Source organism: Motacilla alba, chromosome 1 (assembly GCF_015832195.1).
Source record: "Motacilla alba alba isolate MOTALB_02 chromosome 1, Motacilla_alba_V1.0_pri, whole genome shotgun sequence".
NCBI lineage: Eukaryota > Metazoa > Chordata > Aves > Passeriformes > Motacillidae > Motacilla > Motacilla alba.
This window is the reverse complement of record NC_052016.1, coordinates 59,639,827-59,659,374: the sequence shown is the minus strand read 5'-3', so window position 1 is coordinate 59,659,374 and position 19,548 is coordinate 59,639,827. Positions and strand designations below refer to the sequence as shown.

Below are 19,548 nucleotides of genomic sequence, written 5' to 3'. Positions count from 1 at the left end.
AGTGGAGTAGAGGGACAGAAACCCCTCCCTTGGCCTCCTGGCCCCACTTCTTGTGTAGCCTAGGTTTGGGTTGGGTTTCTGGGCTGTGATCACTCATCTACCAGTACCTCAACTCCATCTCCTCCAAATCCCTTCACTCTCCAGACTGTCTTGATACTGGGAGCTGCCCTGACCCAGGTGCAGTGCCTTTCACTTGGTCTTGTTAAACCCCATGGTGTTCCCATGGAGCCATTTCTTGAGCTTGTCCCAGCCCCTCTGGATGGCATCCTGTACTTCAGGCATGTCCACCACACTATTCAGCTAGGTGTCACCTGTAGACATGCTGAGTGTGCACTCAATTCCTCGGTCTATGCCATTAGTGAAGATGTTAAACAGTCCCAGTCTCTGTATAGGTCTCTGAGGGATGCTTCTTGTCACTGACATCCATTTGGACATCAAGCTATTGATCATCTCTCTATGGATGTGCTCATCCTGCCAGTTCTTTATCCACTGAACAGTCCACCTATCAAATCCATCTCTCACCACTTTAGAGAGAAGGATGTTGCAAGAGACGTCAAAAGCCTTACGCAAGCCCAGACAGATGACACCTGCAACCCTTCCCTTGTCCACTGATGTAGTCACTCCATCATAGAACACCACTTGGTTGGTCAGGAAGAACTTTCCCTTGGTGAAATTGTGCTGGTGCTTCAAATCCTGTCCCTGCCCTCCATGTGCCTTAGCACAGATTCTAAGAGGATCTGCTCCATGCCCTTACCAGGCACAGAAGGGAGGCTGACAGGTTGGCTGTTCCCAAGGTTTTCATTTCTCCCCTTTTTAAAAATGGGTGCAATGTTTTCCTCTTTCCAGTCACTGGGAACTTCACCTGACTGACAGAACAGATAATGGAGAGTGACCTGCAAACTACATCAGCCAGTTTCTTTAGGATTCTGAGATGCATCTGATCAGGTCCTGCAGACTTAACGTATGTTACTCAGGTGTTTCTGAACCACTCTGACCACTCTGAAGTGATCACCTTCTTTCTAGGGCAAGTGTGGTGAAATGCTGTGATGCCTGTTTATGTTGTGTCATCTGGCCCCAGTGACACATGGAGTCCCTTTCTTTACTGCTCAGGGCAATCCCAGCAGCTCTGAAGGTGCATGTGTGTGGTCTAGAATAGGTAAATACAGATAACACCATACTCCCCCTTTGAAATCTGCTTTATATGGTATTATCCCCCTTTTAGAGGGCTTTCTAGCGTAGATTCTCTCATCTGATATGTTCTATAAAACAGATTAATGAGCCCAAATAAATAATAATGAGTCTGATGTAGTAGTTAATCTTCAGTTCAAATATCTTTCATCTTCAAGAACATTTTTTTTTGGTAGAGCATGAACAGAAGTCACAGTTTCAGGGGTCAGATTCTTTGATAATGAGACACATAAGCAGTTTGTCATGGTTCGTTAATAAACATCTTTTTCATCATTGGTCCAGTTTTAAGGATTAATTGATATACTTACTCGGTGATTGAATGTTTTTCTTCCTACTTGCCAGAGCTTTTGTGGGTTTTAATACATCACTGTCAGCCCTGCACTTTTCTTCAAAGAAATAACTTACCTGCTTGTACAGCTGGAAATTTCTATAATTCTAAAAAGCAAGGTGCTCAAAACTGTTCCTTTGTCAGAATTTTTAAACCGTGAAAATTTTTGCTACTGTGAAAATTTATTGTGATATCTGCAAATTAATTGAGCAGCTTATAAAGAAACTGACATGCTTGTTTATGCATCAAAATAGAGGAGTAATTTCTTCCCTTCTGCTTGTTTTCAGTACAGTGGGTTAGTTCCACGGGAGAGCTGGGACATGTGGCATCCAACCCTGGTGGCTGAGGCCCTGTTTGCGATCGCAAACATTTTTAGCTCCCTGCGCTTGATCTCACTATTCACTGCAAATTCTCACCTGGGACCCCTGCAGATATCTCTAGGAAGAATGTTGCTGGACATTTTGAAGTTTCTCTTCATATACTGCCTTGTGCTGCTAGCTTTTGCAAATGGATTGAACCAGCTGTACTTCTACTATGAGACAAATGAACCGGGCAACTGCAAAGGAATACGATGTGAAAAGCAGAATAATGCATTTTCAACGTAAGTAGCTATTTATTTCTATTCTCCCCCTCTCCCCAAATATTTTATTGACTTAGATGCTGCCTACAGAAAAGAATCTCTGTTTTCTGTTGGTATTACAGTAGTGTCCTGACAAACACATCTAATGTTACCCTAATAATAAAAAAAAAATAAAATTAATATTTCATCACTCTAATAATGTTCACCTCATACCACAGTGACATCTGTACAATTGAAGATATCTCAAAAGATAAGAAGTAAAATAGAGATAAAACGAAGATAAATGAGATTAGAAGTTGCATAAGGTCACCAGTCCAGGCCTGGCTCATCCAGCCAGCTGTCACTCTGCATTTTTTCCATGTCCAGCTGTGGGCATTCCATAAGTCTGGTGTTCTAAAACATGAAGGTTCCTTGCGAATGTGGTAGGTTGTAAAAAACAGGCAGTCCAAGATTCTACAGACTCTACTCCGAACAGTCAATTTTTTAATATCTATTATAAACTGTTTCTTTTTCTTTCACTTTAAAATCAATTTTACTTCATTATAGTTTTAGTTCATCTATAGTACCAAAACACTACCAAATGAACACTAATTCTCTAGTCTTTCACCTTCCAACCTGCATCAAACTACTGCTATAAATGTCTGTTCCCTATTAACTTCTGTGTATCTGGGCTTTTTTAAAAAATATATTTATTACCAATGGCTTCCTTATTAGAGGAAATAGTTTTATAAAAATAGCAGCCTTTATATCATCTTAACCAAGTAACTTTTCTCAGGCACAGCATATTTATGTTGTATATTAATGACACCTGTGCAGGTCTAAACTTTATGAGATCTGACCAGAAAAGCACCAAAAAAAATTTCAGAGCTCAGCATTGAGGGAAGCAATATTCATCTGGGAAATACTGGGGAGTACTGGCACTAGTGTCAGAAGGTGATGTCATGTCAAAATGTGATGCTTTATGTGCTCCATACTTTCAAGCAGCAGTCTAACCAAGACCATTCTTATCACACTACAGTGTAGCTGAACACAGAACAAAAGGGAAAATTTTTCAATGTATCTAGCTGCAGAGGATTATTTTTTAAAGTTCATTATTGTTCCTAGATGTTGTACAAACTTCTCTAAGGGAATCTCATATGCTTTAGGTATAAAAACACAAGTTTCTTTTGAGAGCAGCATGCTTGTCTTTTTTGTGTTTTCCTTCTGTATAAAACAAAACATATGCTAATGATAATAATGCCTTTCTAATTATTCACTTCATTTTATCTAAGTGGCTCTCAACAAATCAGAATTGCATAATGTGAGGATACCATACTTCTTCCAACATCTTAGTGAGACACAATCATTACTTTTACAATCATACTTGAATTACTTTGGGATCCTTATTCTACACCTTATAGTTAAAGCAAAGGGTCAAAGTACTTCAAAAGAAGGTGTCCAACATAACATCTCTGAAATGATATTTATCTCTCTGAAGTTTGAACAAAATCAGTCTTTTGTTTGCAAAAGATTCTGTATTGTATATCTAGAGGCCCAGATTTGAAACAAAGGCCAGACTAGGCCATTGTTTCACTAGAAAGATATTCCTTCTATGTTTGCTATATTGTATAAGTGTCATTCATCTCAGTCAAGTCAAGAAGTTTTGTGTGTTTTGGGAGAAACTGAACAATCTGAAAACTAAATGTGTAGTTACTATACAGCTATTCCGTCTGGATTTTGTTTTTCAGGTTATTTGAAACGCTGCAGTCATTATTCTGGTCTATATTTGGACTCATCAATCTCTATGTGACCAACGTGAAAGCGAGGCATGAATTCACTGAATTTGTTGGGGCCACCATGTTTGGTACCTATAATGTAATATCTCTGGTTGTTCTACTCAACATGCTAATAGCCATGATGAATAACTCTTACCAACTCATTGCTGTAAGTTGTTTTTTATTTTTAGATAATTTATAATATATACCCTCTCTCTGTTCCTACATTCAGTTTTTCTGGCAGTAAAACACTTCACAGACAGGACATTGGGACAAATTTTGCAATTTACTCTGATACTTTTGCACTGCTCTGGAAGGACAAAGAAACCAGACCCAAGCTGGAATGGGTAGAGTGAAATTTCCCCACAACACCAAATGGGGAAGAGGTGAAGAAGCGAGCTCATGGGTTGAGGAGGGTGTCCTGATGCTTCTGGCAAGTGACATGTGCTACAGTCCTGCCCAAGCTGCACTGTGCAGGATATTTTCTTAGAAAAAGACTGCCAAGGATTGTTCTGTCACTGCTGCATTTTTAATACATTATATTTATTAGCATTTGAAAGACTGCTGTTTTTTGTTTTTATCTGACATGGATATACAGTTAACAGAAATTGGGTGCCCATGTTCCAAGGACACTAGATATTCAAACAAAAGGTCATGTCTTCTCATTCAACAGTGTCCTGTTTCCTCCGTCAATGAAAACTGTCTTTGTCATTACCAGAGCTATTAGCGTAGTTTTATTTCTAAACTGTCTATTAAGGAGACTAAGAGAAATAAACACTGATTCATCATATGATAATTCAAATATGATCATGTAGAAAGCAAACAAAAGAAAGCTTCACAGTCTTAAGATTTTAAATATGCCTTTTTTTCCAATCTGGAAATTACAAGTGTTTCCATCCACAAAAGAAAAACTGACCACCTGTGTTGGTATAACTCTAGTTGTCAGTCTAGTGAAACGTACCACAACACAGTACCACTCACCAAAACATGGGCTCTAGGTAGTATACTTTTCCTGCTACACGTTCTAAATTGATGCTTTTGTTACTGTATGGCCAGGACTAGACCTGTAGCTGAGGTTCTTGGCTATCCAAATCTAACATTAGTGTTTTCAGCTTGTTCAGCTGCTAGGGTTTAGACATCTTTCCATGGCCTTTAGCTTTCATTTTCCCAAAAATTTCATAACTATACAATACTATAGGTATATAGGTTCCAAAAGAAATGAAATTTCAAATAAAAATAAAAAACCCACCTCACAACCTATCCCAAATATAGAATTCTAAAGTTGTAGGGAAAAAAAAGATACTTGACTCAATAGTTTTAGTAGCCTCATGATTTGTTGGATAACCTATTTGTGGATTTTGAGGACTGGTAGTTTCTAAGAAAATGCATGAGCCTTGCTGATTTATTACAGCTGCTGCAGAGCAGCATAATTAGACTAATCTATGCAGAATAATGGCAAGCTGTTATTATAACAAAACGTTTCTTCCAGAAATGTAGTATTTCTCTGCTTGTAATTACCTTTTCTGTTTTTTGAAAGACTTTCAATAATTTAACAGCTTGTAACAGGGAAAGAAGTGCTTATGAGTAGATATATACTTTACATACCAAACATCTCCTTACTGAGGTAAAGCAGCTTAGCTTTGCTTTGTGTTAAAGACCTACTGTTAAAAGATGGCACTGTTTTGAAAAGACAACTCATTAGGATTTCAAGGTTGTTCTATCTTTAGTTTTTTCAAATTTTTGTAGAGGTTTATTTTGCCTCCTTAAAACATCTATGTTGATCATGTGTTTCTTGTGTGCAGGATCATGCAGACATTGAGTGGAAGTTTGCTCGAACAAAACTCTGGATGAGTTACTTTGAAGAAGGAGGAACTCTGCCCACTCCTTTTAATGTCATACCAAGCCCAAAGTCTTTGTGGTATCTGATCAAATGGTTATGGAGACACCTTTGCAAGAAAAAAATTAGAAGAAAGCCTGAAAGTTTTGGAACAATAGGGGTAAGTTGTGTGGTTTACTCTGCCTATAGTCCTCCTCTTTGCTATATAGATGTCTTTTTCTCAGCATTATAAGAGTGTCTAACCTGTCAAATAATGTGCATATGAGTTAGACAATAATTTTAGAAGAGAATGTTTACTTTTTACATTCATGTCAATGTATTTGAAGAGAAAGCATCATCATATCCCTGTACAATAACAGTATGAATTGTGATTCTGCTTTGTCTACAGATCAAGAAATATTAACAGCAATAAAAAATACAACAGCTCAAATGTGTATACCTGTCTGTCAGTGTCAGAATTGTTGTTTGCTCATCCCTAGCTCAAGTATCACAGTTCAGGTATAATTGAATACCATGAACCAGAGACTCATGTATGAAGTCTTCATCATGGGATATTCTCTGTGTCTCTGTCTCTCTACATGGAATGAAGTGAGTTTGCCACCAAAGCATTTTTACCAAAAGCTGTTCCCATTAATTTTTTTTTTTTTCAAAGATGACAGCATTTACTTGGACTTGTTTTCTTGAATTTAAAGGTAGAGCTATTTCAGAATCTCATTCTGAAATCATACCATATTCTGATACTGCTGATTAGCAGTGACATTTCTCGGGAAAAAAAAAAGAGGGGAAAAGACACACAAGGCGACCAAGAATAGTTCTGCGCCTGGATTCAGCAGATGCCTGTGTAATATCTCAGCTACTTACTTTCTGTGGTAGATGCAGTGGGTAAAGTAGATTTGAACTTTCCCCTCCTAACTTCATCCTACACTGAAGATACCTCAGTCAGCAAAACACTTTTTCTATACTGCCTAACCCACCAACAACTAATTCTCTCTATGTTTTCTTCATTTCCCATGAGCGAGTCAGTACCTCAGTAACTGGACTGAATTTAGCCAGCTCTAGTGTGAAGAAGACTTTTTCGGATAAGATGTGGATAATGGCATTTTCTCTATGCCATAGCGATTTGATGAATATAAATGTTTCAAGTCTGTCAGGAATTCAGATAGCCAAGCATCAGTGGGAGTATGGGAGTCAAATGTAGGTAAGGGGGAAAAGAAAAGGGTATGGTCCTTGTGCTTATTCTTATTAAAAAAATTCCATGCATTTCAAAGAAGTCAGGGGGTATGATACAATTATTTGATGGACCATTACTATATCAACCTTTTCTTTGTATTTCTGCCCTATTTCTTGATGAGTAGTAAGTTTTTCCTACCTATTCTGCTGTCATATCGTGGAATGCAGTTAAATCTCTAGAAGTACTTGGAAGAACAAGTTCAGATGCATGTACAGATATATGGTAAAGAGGAAAAGTGACAGATAAAACTAATTCACAATTACTATGCTGATAAATGGATTTCGTCCTCTTTGTAGAAAGCTTCAAATCAGGCTTATTGAAATATACTGATATGGTTGGCCAGTATCTAAATTTTGAAAGAAAAACTGTTTCACTTTTATGTCATATTTGTACATATAGGAAAGAAACAGCCAGGAAAAAATCTAATAAACATGAGGGTGATAGTGAAACAAACCGGTAATGGATGACAAGAAACACACTGAAAAAAAAAAAACCATTAAGAAAGACTAACAATGATTCATATAGAAATTTTAAAGAGAACATGAACTAGCATGAATGGTGAATAATCTTAAAAGTAAAACATCTCTGTGTAATATAGGAAATGAAAAAAGTAAATGCAGAGACCAACAGAAGGAGAAACTATGAGATGTTGTTAGAAAGAAAAAGTCAAGAGAGAGAGTGATGTACTTGTGTGTGTGGGAGAGTGGGCAACGCTTCTAGGCATTTGTTAAACATTTGGTAGGAATGATTAGTGTAAACTGAGAGAATGATATTAAAATTAATGGTATGATGCCAAAAATATTATTAACACAATATTTCTGTTAGACTGAGACAGATACAGAAAAACCTTATACAGCCCAGCTAAACTTTCAGGACAATATTTCTTGTCAGACCTTCCATCTGGGATAAGGAAATTTTTTTTTCCTTTTTCTTACCCTTTTAAACTGCAGATTTGGGAGTAAACTCATTCCTGGACAAGTGGAATAATAAAGAAAGATATGGGGTGCTCCCAGTCCTATGCTGAATGGCATGATGAGGAAGGGGATTCAGAAAGATCATGTCTACCTCCTGCTAGGGTACATAAATACCACCTTCAAGAAACCCACATCTTAGATTTGGGAAAACTGGTGCAGCAAATGGTCAAAGGGTAGGGAGTCTATTGCACCAAGCTACTAGAGAATTTTTCCAAATAGAATTTTCTTTTTGTTTTTAAGTTAAAATCTCCCAAAATCTCTAAAAACCAAACTTTTTAATTAATATATTTCAGTTTAAAATATAGCCTTTTGTTGGGAAAGGCTTTTCAGCTTCAGGATGAAATTTCTGTTTGAAGAAAGGAGCAAGTGCCACTTAAAGCAAATATCTTGGGCTGAGGAGACCCAGATTTACTTCTATTCTCCAGTGGATATCTAATTATTTGCCCAAGCATAAAAGCTGTGACAACAGAAATTTCCTTCTCAAGATCTTTAAGATACTGCAGGGGCTAAGGTGCTCTCTTGGGAGAACAACAGAGAAGGAGCTGAACAAGCTTCCTTATGATTTGAATGTCAACCACTAAATACTGAACTGTTTGGGATGGAGGACGTTACTGAGAGAGAGATGTGGGACTTTTTTTGTTGATTCCTGTAATTTTTTTTTTTTTTTTTTTATTGCTTGAAAGTGCAGTCCCTAAAGCGTGTGGGACAGTAGGGCCATATAAATCACTGGTTTGCCCTGCAGAATAGATTCTTAGTTGAATTAGAGCTGAAACCCCTCTGAATCAGAGAGCTTACCAGCAGAGCCATCATGGCAACCACACTTCCAGCTGCCTTAAAAAAGTGAGTGGCTGTGGCTGACCAGGCAGATTCAGTCCACCATATGGGCATCTCATAGAACTACAAAGTTCTTCAGCTAATTCCTCAGCATAAAATAAACCCCATTAGGTTTATGTGAATTTGGAACATTTTGCAATTTCCAGACCCAGTTTTTCACCCATGCTCCAAAATGGTGTAAGATGTGCATGTGCACTCTGTGCTCTGATTTCCACATTGGATAGATGCAAACCACCAGATGGGTGCTGTTTACTGGACATCCTCCAAGAGGTTAAACAGTCAGTCAACAAATGGGCACATCATAGTGATCTCATAGTTTGTCCTTAGGGAAAGCACTTCTTTCTGGTTCTGACAAACTTCCCATCACCCACAGCTCAGCCTCAATTTCCTAGAACTTTTTCAATTGTCCCAACAAGCTACAACACAAATTAAATTTAGGACATCTATGCCCTTTCAACCAAAAGTTAATGAACAGTTTTCTTTGCCTTTTGTTCAAGGATCTCAGAGGACTTCAGCTTAATTGTATCTGCTCTGTAATAACTTTGGCCTGTGAGCTACAAGATAAGCTTTTCTGGGATCTACTCCTTTTCACTGAGTCCTGCATTATGAACTCTGTCTCCTTCCCTACAACCAGGTCTGGGAGAGTAAAAAAATGCTAAAACATGATTTTCTTGTGTTGGCTTATATGGATGGATGGATGCCACCTTATCTGTAAGGCAGAGCTCAGATTTCAAAACATTCTGTTCTGAAATCTCTAAATGTTAACTTTCCTATTAGGAAGCACTAATCAGCAGTGACGTACTATGGTGTTTTCCAGTAGAAAAAGCAATAATGTGCATCCAAAGAGTGAGTCAGTGCTAGAGGACACAAAATAGATAATAGACAGAAAGGAACTGGCAAGGAAGGATTATGCATGATCTCTGCAAAAAGTCCTCAGTAACAAAAAGCCAGGAATCATGAACTAGGACTGAGTCAAGGATCAAATAAATGTGTCAAGAATCCACTGTAAAATGTAAATGTGTGTACAGTTGAGAGTTCAGTATATGCAGGCAGAATGTGTAAAGAAAGGGTTGAGGGTCAGGATAGTTTACAGCACACATTCTAGAGAAATTATTTATCTGGCTCATAGGAAGAAGAGAAATGCCAGTAAAAATAAGTAGAATGTTGTTTGAGAGGATCGTCTACATTACTGTTTATAACAAAATTATCATGGGATAGAGCATGGTCTGTAGCATTGTGTGGTGCCTCTGGAAAAAAAAACAATTAATTTGCATCTCCATGGAAGTCACTTCTGTGGCTCTTCTTTGTTGTAGTGGGACAGCTGAAGCAGTGGGTGGTGAAGTCAAGGGGAGGTTTTTCAAGGAAGCAACATGGTACCCAGCCATGCTGATGGCAGCTTCTTTAGCCACAGCTTCAGCTGAAGGAAGGCCAGGATGGTGCATGTGATTTCCTAATATTTCAGCTCTGCTATGAATCAGACAGAGCTCTTCTACCACTCAGAGTTCCGCACATTTTTTTATTCTGTCATTTTGACATATCCCAGGTATGCAGCATTTTCTTCAGCTATAATCAGTTATCCCCTGCACTTAAAATTCTGAAACAAGTGCATGCTTGTGTGCTGCTTTTACATATATCTATATCATCTATATCTATATCTACATCAGTTCTATTAATTTTGTTAGCTTACCTTTGCAAAAGCCAGATTAGTAATATAATTCTATTAATTAGCCTAAAGCTTTCCTGACTGCACAAGGCTTATGGGTGTGTCAAGGCTAATCCTGTTGGCCATCTATATTTCAGAAAAAAAAGATATACGGGAAAAGAAATCCTAGTCCCACCAGAACAAATGGTACTGTTTTCCTCAAATTACATTCTACTTTACATCTGATCAATAACTAAAAAATGTTTAATCTATAATTTGAAGTATTTCAGAAGTGAAAACTGGGAGGATTGCCACAGATAGCTTCAGTTTGGTTTTTTTTGGTTTTTTTTTTGCATCTGATGTTTAGATAAACAGTTACCTCTTTTCTAGCTATACAGAATTTTATGGCATTTTCCGAGCAACCTACATGATTTTATTTTCATTTGTCACAGAAAATCTCCTTTTCCCTTCTCCTATTCTTTTTTCACCTAGCAGAAAATTATGCAATTTCTAAGTCAGTGTAAGCATCTTGTATTTTCGCTGTAATGTCTGTTATTGAAAGTTGAGCAAAGAAATAATGCCTTCCATCTGGTGTGGAAATCAATAATCTGGAGTGTTCCTTGTATAGCCAAGAATCATTTCATGGAGAATCTTCTCTGTCAACACAGATAAGTTCTAATCCTTTAAAGGTGATGCTTCTAGTCAAGATGAGAAATGTATCCCACAACTTCAGACAATATTTCCATTTTCTTTATAGTAAGCAGTTTAAGGTCAAGCGCAGGCATTGGATTTGTATTCCTGCATTATAAAAGGTATCATTTTAATAAAACACATCAAAATAAGCAATACAATTTTACTAATTTTTTGACTGCTAAAGAGATCTTTTTTTCCAAACAGTGTAAATTGCTAGCAATGGCATAAACAGAAGGAACAGAATAATTATCACTACTAGTGGACCTCCTATTAAAGCTTCCTAAAGGATATTAGTGCCCCCTATTGGAAAGTGACAACAGCATCCCCCTCAATTTCACTAACGTATTCGACATGCATAACTGTGTTTCCCACGTTACTATTTTTAGTCAAATTAAACTTTCATCCTTTCGCCAGTCCTAATTTTCAAGTTCTTCATGCACACAGAACAATGGTTACTTGAAACAAATTTTGAACCATAAGTTAGACTAAAACAGAGTAAAGCAGGCCAGCTGAGAACTAAGTAAGGACAATATGAATGTTAATGACGTTTGATTTCTAGTGAATAGCCTGGTTTTCAGATGTGTTCAGGCAAAGATTCATTCTGCTTTCAAAAGGAATCAAAAGATGATTAGGAACTGGAGATGGAACCTAAACATTAAAATGAGAGATAGAGAACTGTTTGGTGATAATAAATTTGATAGGTTATGTGTAGTTCCCAGTGGAGTAGGTGTGTAGATGTGCATGAAAACATACAATTACATTAATTTTCTTTCAGCTTCTTGGTGGTATGGATTGAAAACAAGTAAGTGCAGTAGAACTGGTCTGACACATTATTACACAAATCTTTTCACATAGTTATCCCAAATTGTACTTGTTGGCTTTACATTAAAGGGAAAAGCCACAGCCTCTGTTTCTGGGAGTTTCCAAATTGGCTGCAAAAAAAAAAAAAAAAAAAAAAAAAAAAAAAAAGGATAAATGTTATCTAGGTAGCTCTTGTTACAGATACAGAATTGAACCTATGCATTTATTTCACATTTTACTGTAAAATAAAGCAGAATGGACAGCAGCTGCAGGAGGTATTGTGCAAGACAAGAATCAGCATTTTTTTTTTACTTAGGAGTTATTCACTTTACCTGAAGAGTGTTTCAATTACGCCCTAAATTGTTTTTCCCTTCACTTGTAAATCAGATCTGTTGTTGAGAGCCCTCTTGGCCACGGACTCCCTTAGTGCTCTCTCAGCGGAATGAAACATCTCCACCGTGTGGCCAACTGCAAGAAAGCTGAATTTTTTTTTCCTAGAAACCGGCTAAGTTCGGGTGTTGTGAGGGTGTGAGCCTTCCCACGGGTGCACCGTCCCCTCTGGCCCTGGTGATGGGCAAACTCGCCCATCCCTCTATCCTTAAACACAAGAAATATCCATTTTCTCTTTTACAATGCATAGATGGAGAAACACAATCTGGAAAAATACTGAAGAAACCATTCTCATGTACAAAGCCCTACCCCACAGTGGCTCTTCAGACTGATTAGTAAATAATGATTTTGCCCCTTTCTATTAGTTTTTGCTAGCGCAGCCACAAAGCCACTGCATCTCTCAAATTAATTGCAAACAAGAAATCAAACCTGAAGTGTAAACTGACTCCAAGTACAGGGAAAAGGTTCATCATTTCTTTCAAATAAAAAAAAGAAAGATGAAATTACTTGCTGTGCCTGCCTTACTATGCAACTGAGGTCAATTTTAACAAGTGCCTTGGATGTCCTTTCCCCCTGTTTTAAGCTGCTGTCAAGTGTTCTGTTTTGTAGCGATACAATCAGCGGTCAGACATTATTTTCATGTCAGCAGCAGATATGAGAGTCTAAGTTAAAGCTGTGTTTCTTTCACCAGTTAGGAATAATTATTGTAGAGAATTGGGATATGTTACTCATTATGCAGTTGAGGACAAAAGGAAGCGAAGAAAAAAATAAACCCGGCCTTTTTCCCCTGTCTTCTTCTGGGCAGCCCTTAGATATGGCAGTTTAATTTAATACACCTGCTTGGAACCTTTCATCTTACCACACTTCTTTTTGCTGCTTCTCTTCAGAGTTACTGTCCCTTAAACCCTCCCTCCTTATCAACACCATACTGTGTTGAAAGCTTTTTCTTTCTTCCATACACCTCTCTATGACTAAGTGTTTTTAACAGAGAACTAAGGGGGAACTTTTCTCATTAACACAGTTTTATAGCGCAGGTTTTGATTTTTACCTTAAATGAGACATTAGGAGCCATAGCAGGTGTCTTGCTGACACCATGGCTTAATAAATCCCACCATGCTGATGGTTTTCCATGCAGAATTTCCCTTCTGTAACTCATGTGTGTTGACTCCTGTTCTTTCACTGTGTACCTCCAAGAAAAATCTAACTTGACATGAGTCAAGCTTTTTTCAATTCAGTAAAATATTCTTCAGTCTGCGCAAGTGAGTGACATGATCGATTGTTCCACTTCCATCTCAGATCGTTGACCTTGGGACTCCGCAGCCTGTGACCTGGCTGCCCCACCACATCCATACTGATGCAGGAATAAAAAGCATTTTGACAAAAATGTAGAAAATTCACTTTGCCTTCCCTACAGCAGCCTTCCCCTTTATATACAGCAAATGATAGGCTTTGTTGAAACACTGTCATTTTTTAACAGATTTTGAACCTCTTCTCTCAGCTTGCTAGATACTGTATAATGCACAGGCCTGCTGTTTTCTATGCCTAAATATTTTACTTCCACCCAAAGATTAATATTTTTTATTCTTTTCTATTTTTCAGAGACGTGCAGCTGACAATTTGAGGAGACATCATCAATACCAGGTACAGGCCTATATTTATTCTTTGGGTGATTGTTTTTCTATGCCTTCAGAATGTCTTCATGAGGACAAAAGCATATGGAAGAATTTCATGAGAAAGTGGAAAAGGAAAATAAATGGAAAAAAAACCAGAAAATATGTACTTATTTCCTCTTCAGCAAACAAGCTTAGTATTTTTGATGTTCAAACAAAAGCATTTGAGAATACAATTATCTTCTTTTTGGAGCAAAAAGATATTTTCTAGAGCAATAACATGCTATCCAGTATTTTGCCCATTGTAACATGGATTGCCTTTAAAAAAAGCAAACTCCTGCCTGCCAGGAATCATCAGGACCATATGTACAGCAAACTGACATGCTCCATCAGAACCTGCTCTTCATCTCTCCAGCTTTAATCCCCCATTAACAATTTACTTAATAACCCCTCTGCCTAGATCCCCTGTATGTAAGCAATTCTTTTTCATCCTTCCTTCTTCGGTTTCTACTTTACTTTTTTTTAGATTATGATTATTATTTCACAATGAATGATTTTCAGCTTTATTTTGAATTTTTGTCGTGTAAAAGTTAAACAAAGTGTGAGCTGCAGGCTCGGTAGTTAATGAATCCCATATGGGAAATAACTAGGTAAGCTGGGACTTTTCCAGCCTGAAGAAGAGGAAGCTGTGGGAAGTACAACAGGGATCTATAGAATCATGAGGAAGGTGAACACAGAGCAGTGGTTTGCCATTTTTAAACTGAACACCACACATGTACTACATTGCATTAGTGAGGCTGTATAGGGAGCCTTTTGAAGGAAGTGATTTTTCTCCTCCAGCCCTCACTTGTGGGACCGTATCTAGAGCAGCATGTCATGTCTGGGCCCCACACTACAAGAGAGATGTTAACAAACTGGAAGGGATCCAGCAAGGGGGAACCAAGATGGTTAGAAGACTGTCATGTATGCAGCTCAGATTTCAGCCTGGAGTAGGTTAGGGGAAATATAACTGCTGCCTTATATATCATAGTGGGTGGTTAGAGAGTAGGAGCCAGATTTTTCTTCGAGGTAAAAAGCAAAAGACAAAATGGACACAAGTTGAAGAAAAGGAAATTCTGTAAGGTAAGGAGAATTATCTTCACAGTGAGGGTAGTAAAGAACTGGAGAATGTTGCTCAGGGAGGCTGCAGTATCTCCATCCATGGAGATATTCAGCACTTGACTGGGCATGGCCCTGAGATGACTCAGACAGCCTCCAGGTATCTATTTCAACCTAAATAATTTCTAGAATTCTTAGAAGACAACAATGGAAACGACCAGACCGAAAGTTAAAAATAAAACCCCGAAATAGAATCTTACTCCAATACTGTGGAATTAATTGGCAGAGGATTTTTGAATGCTGAAAGTTTACATTAGGTCAAAATGCACAAGAAAACCTGCTACAGCCAATTAAACCTAGAACTATCATTTTTGTTCAGAGAGTCCCTGTGTCTCACAGCATAGGAGGCTTGAGAGAGAATAGCTGGAAATAAAGTTGTACAAACACACCAGACTTGCTCTCCTTATGAGGCATCAGCAACCGCTTGCTGCCAGGCTGGATATTACTGGCAGGAAACATACCTTGGGTCAAACCCAATATATCCCTTCTCAGGACAATACGCATTAGCAGTTTCCATCAAATAGCAAAACAAATCTCCAAACAGGTTTGTATCGTTTTTGTCATGTCCGTAAAGCATGAAAAAGCCCAAGCGGAGCCTGTGAGTTTAGGTTTACTAACTAATACCAAGAAAGCTAACATAATACTTTATATTTTTAGGAAGTTATGAGAAATCTGGTTAAAAGGTATGTTGCAGCAATGATAAGAGATGCCAAAACTGAGGAAGGATTGACGGAAGAAAATTTTAAGGTATGTGTTTATTTTTATGTTTATCAGTGTTTTAGTAATATAGTAAGATATTTTAAAACTGTGAAGCATATTTCCTATTCAGGTAGCATATAACTTGCTTACTAGAGCAAGATCTTCAATCTTGAAGATGCCATGTTCATGGAGAGAGTAAAGTTTATTACTGACTCCAACATAAGCCCTTTTTCTTCCCTTTTTTTTTTCTTTTTATTTCAAAAGGAAAGTCAAATTGGCTTTGATGTTCTGACATTTCATCTTTTTTCCTAATTTTTAGGAGTTAAAACAAGATATTTCCAGCTTTCGCTTTGAAGTCCTGGGTTTGTTAAAAGGAAGCAAGTTGTCTAATTTGCAGACTGGAAAGATGAGCAAAGACACTGCCTCTCTGTCAGAAAATGAAGAAAATAGTGAGAGTGAAGGAAACAAGAAAGGAAAGAAGAAACCCTTCAGCCTTTTTGACATAACAACGATGATTCACCCACGATCCGCCAATATTGCCTCTGAAGGACATAGTGTAAGCAATGGCTCAGCAATGATGGTGTCAGAGTCCACTCAGGAGAAACAAAAGCGTGTGAATTTTGTAACAGACATAAAAAATTTTGGGTTGTTTCACAGACGATCAAAAACAAACTCTGTGGAGCAGAGTAAAAATAAAATATACACCGTTTCTGAAGAAGTTTCTCGTCAACAGGCAGAAGAACAATGTGAGAAAACTGATGAACTGGAAGAGGGAGAATTGATCATGAACTGTGAATTAAACTTCCGAAATCCTGGCAAAAAATGTGTGTTAGCTGAGTCACAAAATACTAGTGAGTCTTTGGATTCACAGGAAGAGGGAAGTATTTGTCCTTCAGAAACAGAGAAAATGGAGTTAAAGAGCTCAGAACCTGCCACTCCGCAGGATCAGCTGGGAAAGGCATTGGACATTAGCATTGACTCTGATGGGAAACAGGAAACAATTGTTCAGGGTGACTATGTGATAACAAGGTTGTGATGCTTACAGGAGGAAGCATTTACAAATATATATATTTTGCATAGTGCTTTTGGGGGGGAATGTTTTAAGAATTATATTAGCTAATGCAGAATTACACTTTATAGTACTCAACTGTGGCACATGATCTTGTAATATAGTAGTCAAGAGAAAGAAAATATGAGGACCTTCTGTTTTGTAGCCTGCTTTAGCTTTCACGATTTGTTTTACATTTTTTAATAAATGGAAGCATCTTGTATTCTTGTACTGTTGCAATAACCCACAGAAACTTTTTAGCTATCTTTTTCAATTACAACAAATGGAATTTCTCTCATATGATAGTTGACTCCTATGATAAATATTTTTCTATGCAAATAAAAAGTAGCTTAAGAGACTTGTAAGCTTTTATTTAACTTTGTAGGTTCTTAAAAGATTCTGTGCACCATAATAATCATATGTGGCTCCTGCCAGCATAATTCATGTCAAGCTATTAGAATAATTTGTTTAAATTGCTAGAGACTTGTGTCAAAATCTATAAAGAATCAGAAGATAGATTATATTCTTTTATTTATTGAAGGAATATGAATACCTGTAAATTATGAAAAATAGGCCTATTTGATTATTTAATTGCAAGTTTTCCCTCACAGCAAGAGGAGTGTGACTGTCCTGATACCACTGTTAGAAATGCATTTGCAAGTTTTGAAGACTGTAGAAATGTTTCTTATAGGAAAAGAAACATCTGTGGCTTACTAAAAATTGATGATGGATTACTCCCCAAGAATCCTTTACCACCACAGCTACTGCTGCTTCTTCAACCATCTATTTTTCCTCATGTGGACAACCTATGCACTTTAATATTCAGCTGCTTATTAGCTTCTGCCTTTACAATACTCTTGGATTTGCTAAGGGAAAGATACTTCAGGAATAAAAAATGTATACAATGATTCCCCTTAGTACTTGAATAAATATGGCAGTTTGTTGAGAAGTTTTAGAAGGCAAGCCTTAAGGGAGTTTCTCTGACAATTTTGCAGTTTGGGAGAACCTGATTGGGTGTTTTATAATAGATACCTAAATGTATAAAGAAAATCTAATAGTATTTTTCATAACTGATGAGTGACTCACTGTCTTAGTTAAAACCAGTATTTTTAAAATTAAACATTGTGGGGTTTTTTAATCATTGGCTGTGTCCTACATTATTAAAAATATCATTTTACAACTGGCATAAGACTAAACACCCCCAGCTTTCAACACCATTCTTTCCCCCACTGAATATACCACAAAAGTGTTGTTATTTCATTCTTAACTTCCCCAGCCCTGCCATGGTAATTTTGTAATTCATATTAGGATGTATTAAGGAACTTCCAGATGCATAGAGTGAATTTACATTTGTGATGGAATCTATCCTATGTAAACCTGTAGGGCCTGACCTAAAGCCATGTCATTCTGGATCTAAATTGTCCTGGTACTGAACTGTGTCTTGGAAATCCAGGCAAACGCCTCTCATCTCTATACTTTAAGGTGAGTTTTCCAGCTGTACTTGTACGTGTACACACGTGCTACTCTCTCTGATGTCACATGTTGAAAGCTTCCTTCCTCCACACCTGTTTGTGTCGTGGCAGATAAACCAAAATGGAAAATATGAGTCGTAATTGGAAAATAGTTTGTATAGCTTTTCAACAATGTGTTCAAATCATATTTGTTTGGTTAGTTTCCATCTTGGCCTCTTGACTGCTCTGTAGATCCTCCCTCCTTCACATCTCTCTCCTTGTCCACCTTTAGATTGTAAGCTCCTTGGGGCAGAGCCTGCAGCTTTTCTGTCTGGGAAAGCACCTGAATTATGACAAGTATAAAAAGAAATAAATAATAATAATAATGGTGGAATACCCTCATATCATTTGTATTAGGTTAACTCTTTTAGAGAATTCTTTTTTGTACTGTAAAATTTTTGCCAGAGATGCCATAAAGCAAATGTGTCACATTGTCACGGAATTTTCTATATGCCAGTTAACAGCCCTTCCCCACTACTGTGTTCAGTTTCTCATTCTTCATCATGGTTTGTAATGCCTTTGAGTCCTAAGCTTACTCCCTTTACACTAGCCAAATTCAAAATAGACAGTGCTTGCTCAAAAGAGCTTTCAACACATTCCAGCCACATGGTTTCACTCCAGACACAAAGTGCCTGAGCACAGTATTTGTATTGCAAGCATCACCATTATCGGAACAAGTTAACTACAACAGGTCTAAGAGTTGTGCCTGTTATTCTGGCATCATAAGAGCCTGTTTCTCCTGTGCATAAAGTTCCCAGCACAGTAAAGTGAAATATCAGCCACACCATCATATAATGACCCCACTGTGCTGGACATCAGTCTAAGTCATGGAGTGGATGCAAAACAGAACAGCAGAGACAGTGCAGGTGGGCAGGATACTTAACCATAGGGACACAATTTATTGCATAGCAAGAGGTGGTCAGTCTTTTGGTGCCTTTTTTTTTCCTTCTTACATCCAAATACTGAAACATCAGTCTAATAAATAAAGCATACTTAAAATCAACATTTGCTCTATTTTTTATGTTATTCTTAGGCATCAAAGCTTGACAGTGATAGGGACCTGATGTAATTAGGACCTGATGGAACTTAAAATAATGCCAAATAAGCACCTTATTCTGTGATAACAGATGAGCCCAAAATACATCCAAAACTGAAATGGTGATGGACTTTTACTGCTTCGCAGGCAGCCAAAAAAAGACCCTTTTTCACTGGATGCCTCTGAGACGACACCTGTGCCAAGAAAGATCAAGGTATGCACAGAGCAAAGCTT

General features: G+C 37.6%; 1 protein-coding gene across 3 annotated transcripts in view; it reads left to right on the top strand.

Moving 5' to 3' along the window:
• TRPC4 (transient receptor potential cation channel subfamily C member 4) overlaps positions 1 to 19,281 on the top strand; it is a 132,990-nt gene extending 113,709 nt beyond the window's left edge. For all 3 annotated transcript variants that reach the window (XM_038142314.1, XM_038142323.1, XM_038142333.1), the window contains 6 exons: positions 1,804 to 2,117; positions 3,824 to 4,019; positions 5,653 to 5,847; positions 13,852 to 13,893; positions 15,678 to 15,767; positions 16,039 to 19,281. In XM_038142314.1, coding sequence (XP_037998242.1) covers positions 1,804 to 2,117; positions 3,824 to 4,019; positions 5,653 to 5,847; positions 13,852 to 13,893; positions 15,678 to 15,767; positions 16,039 to 16,755 — 1,554 coding nt within the window. In that variant the 3' untranslated portion in view covers positions 16,756 to 19,281. The remainder of the gene's footprint in view (positions 1 to 1,803; positions 2,118 to 3,823; positions 4,020 to 5,652; positions 5,848 to 13,851; positions 13,894 to 15,677; positions 15,768 to 16,038) is intronic.
• The last annotated feature ends 267 nt before the right edge of the window (positions 19,282 to 19,548 follow it).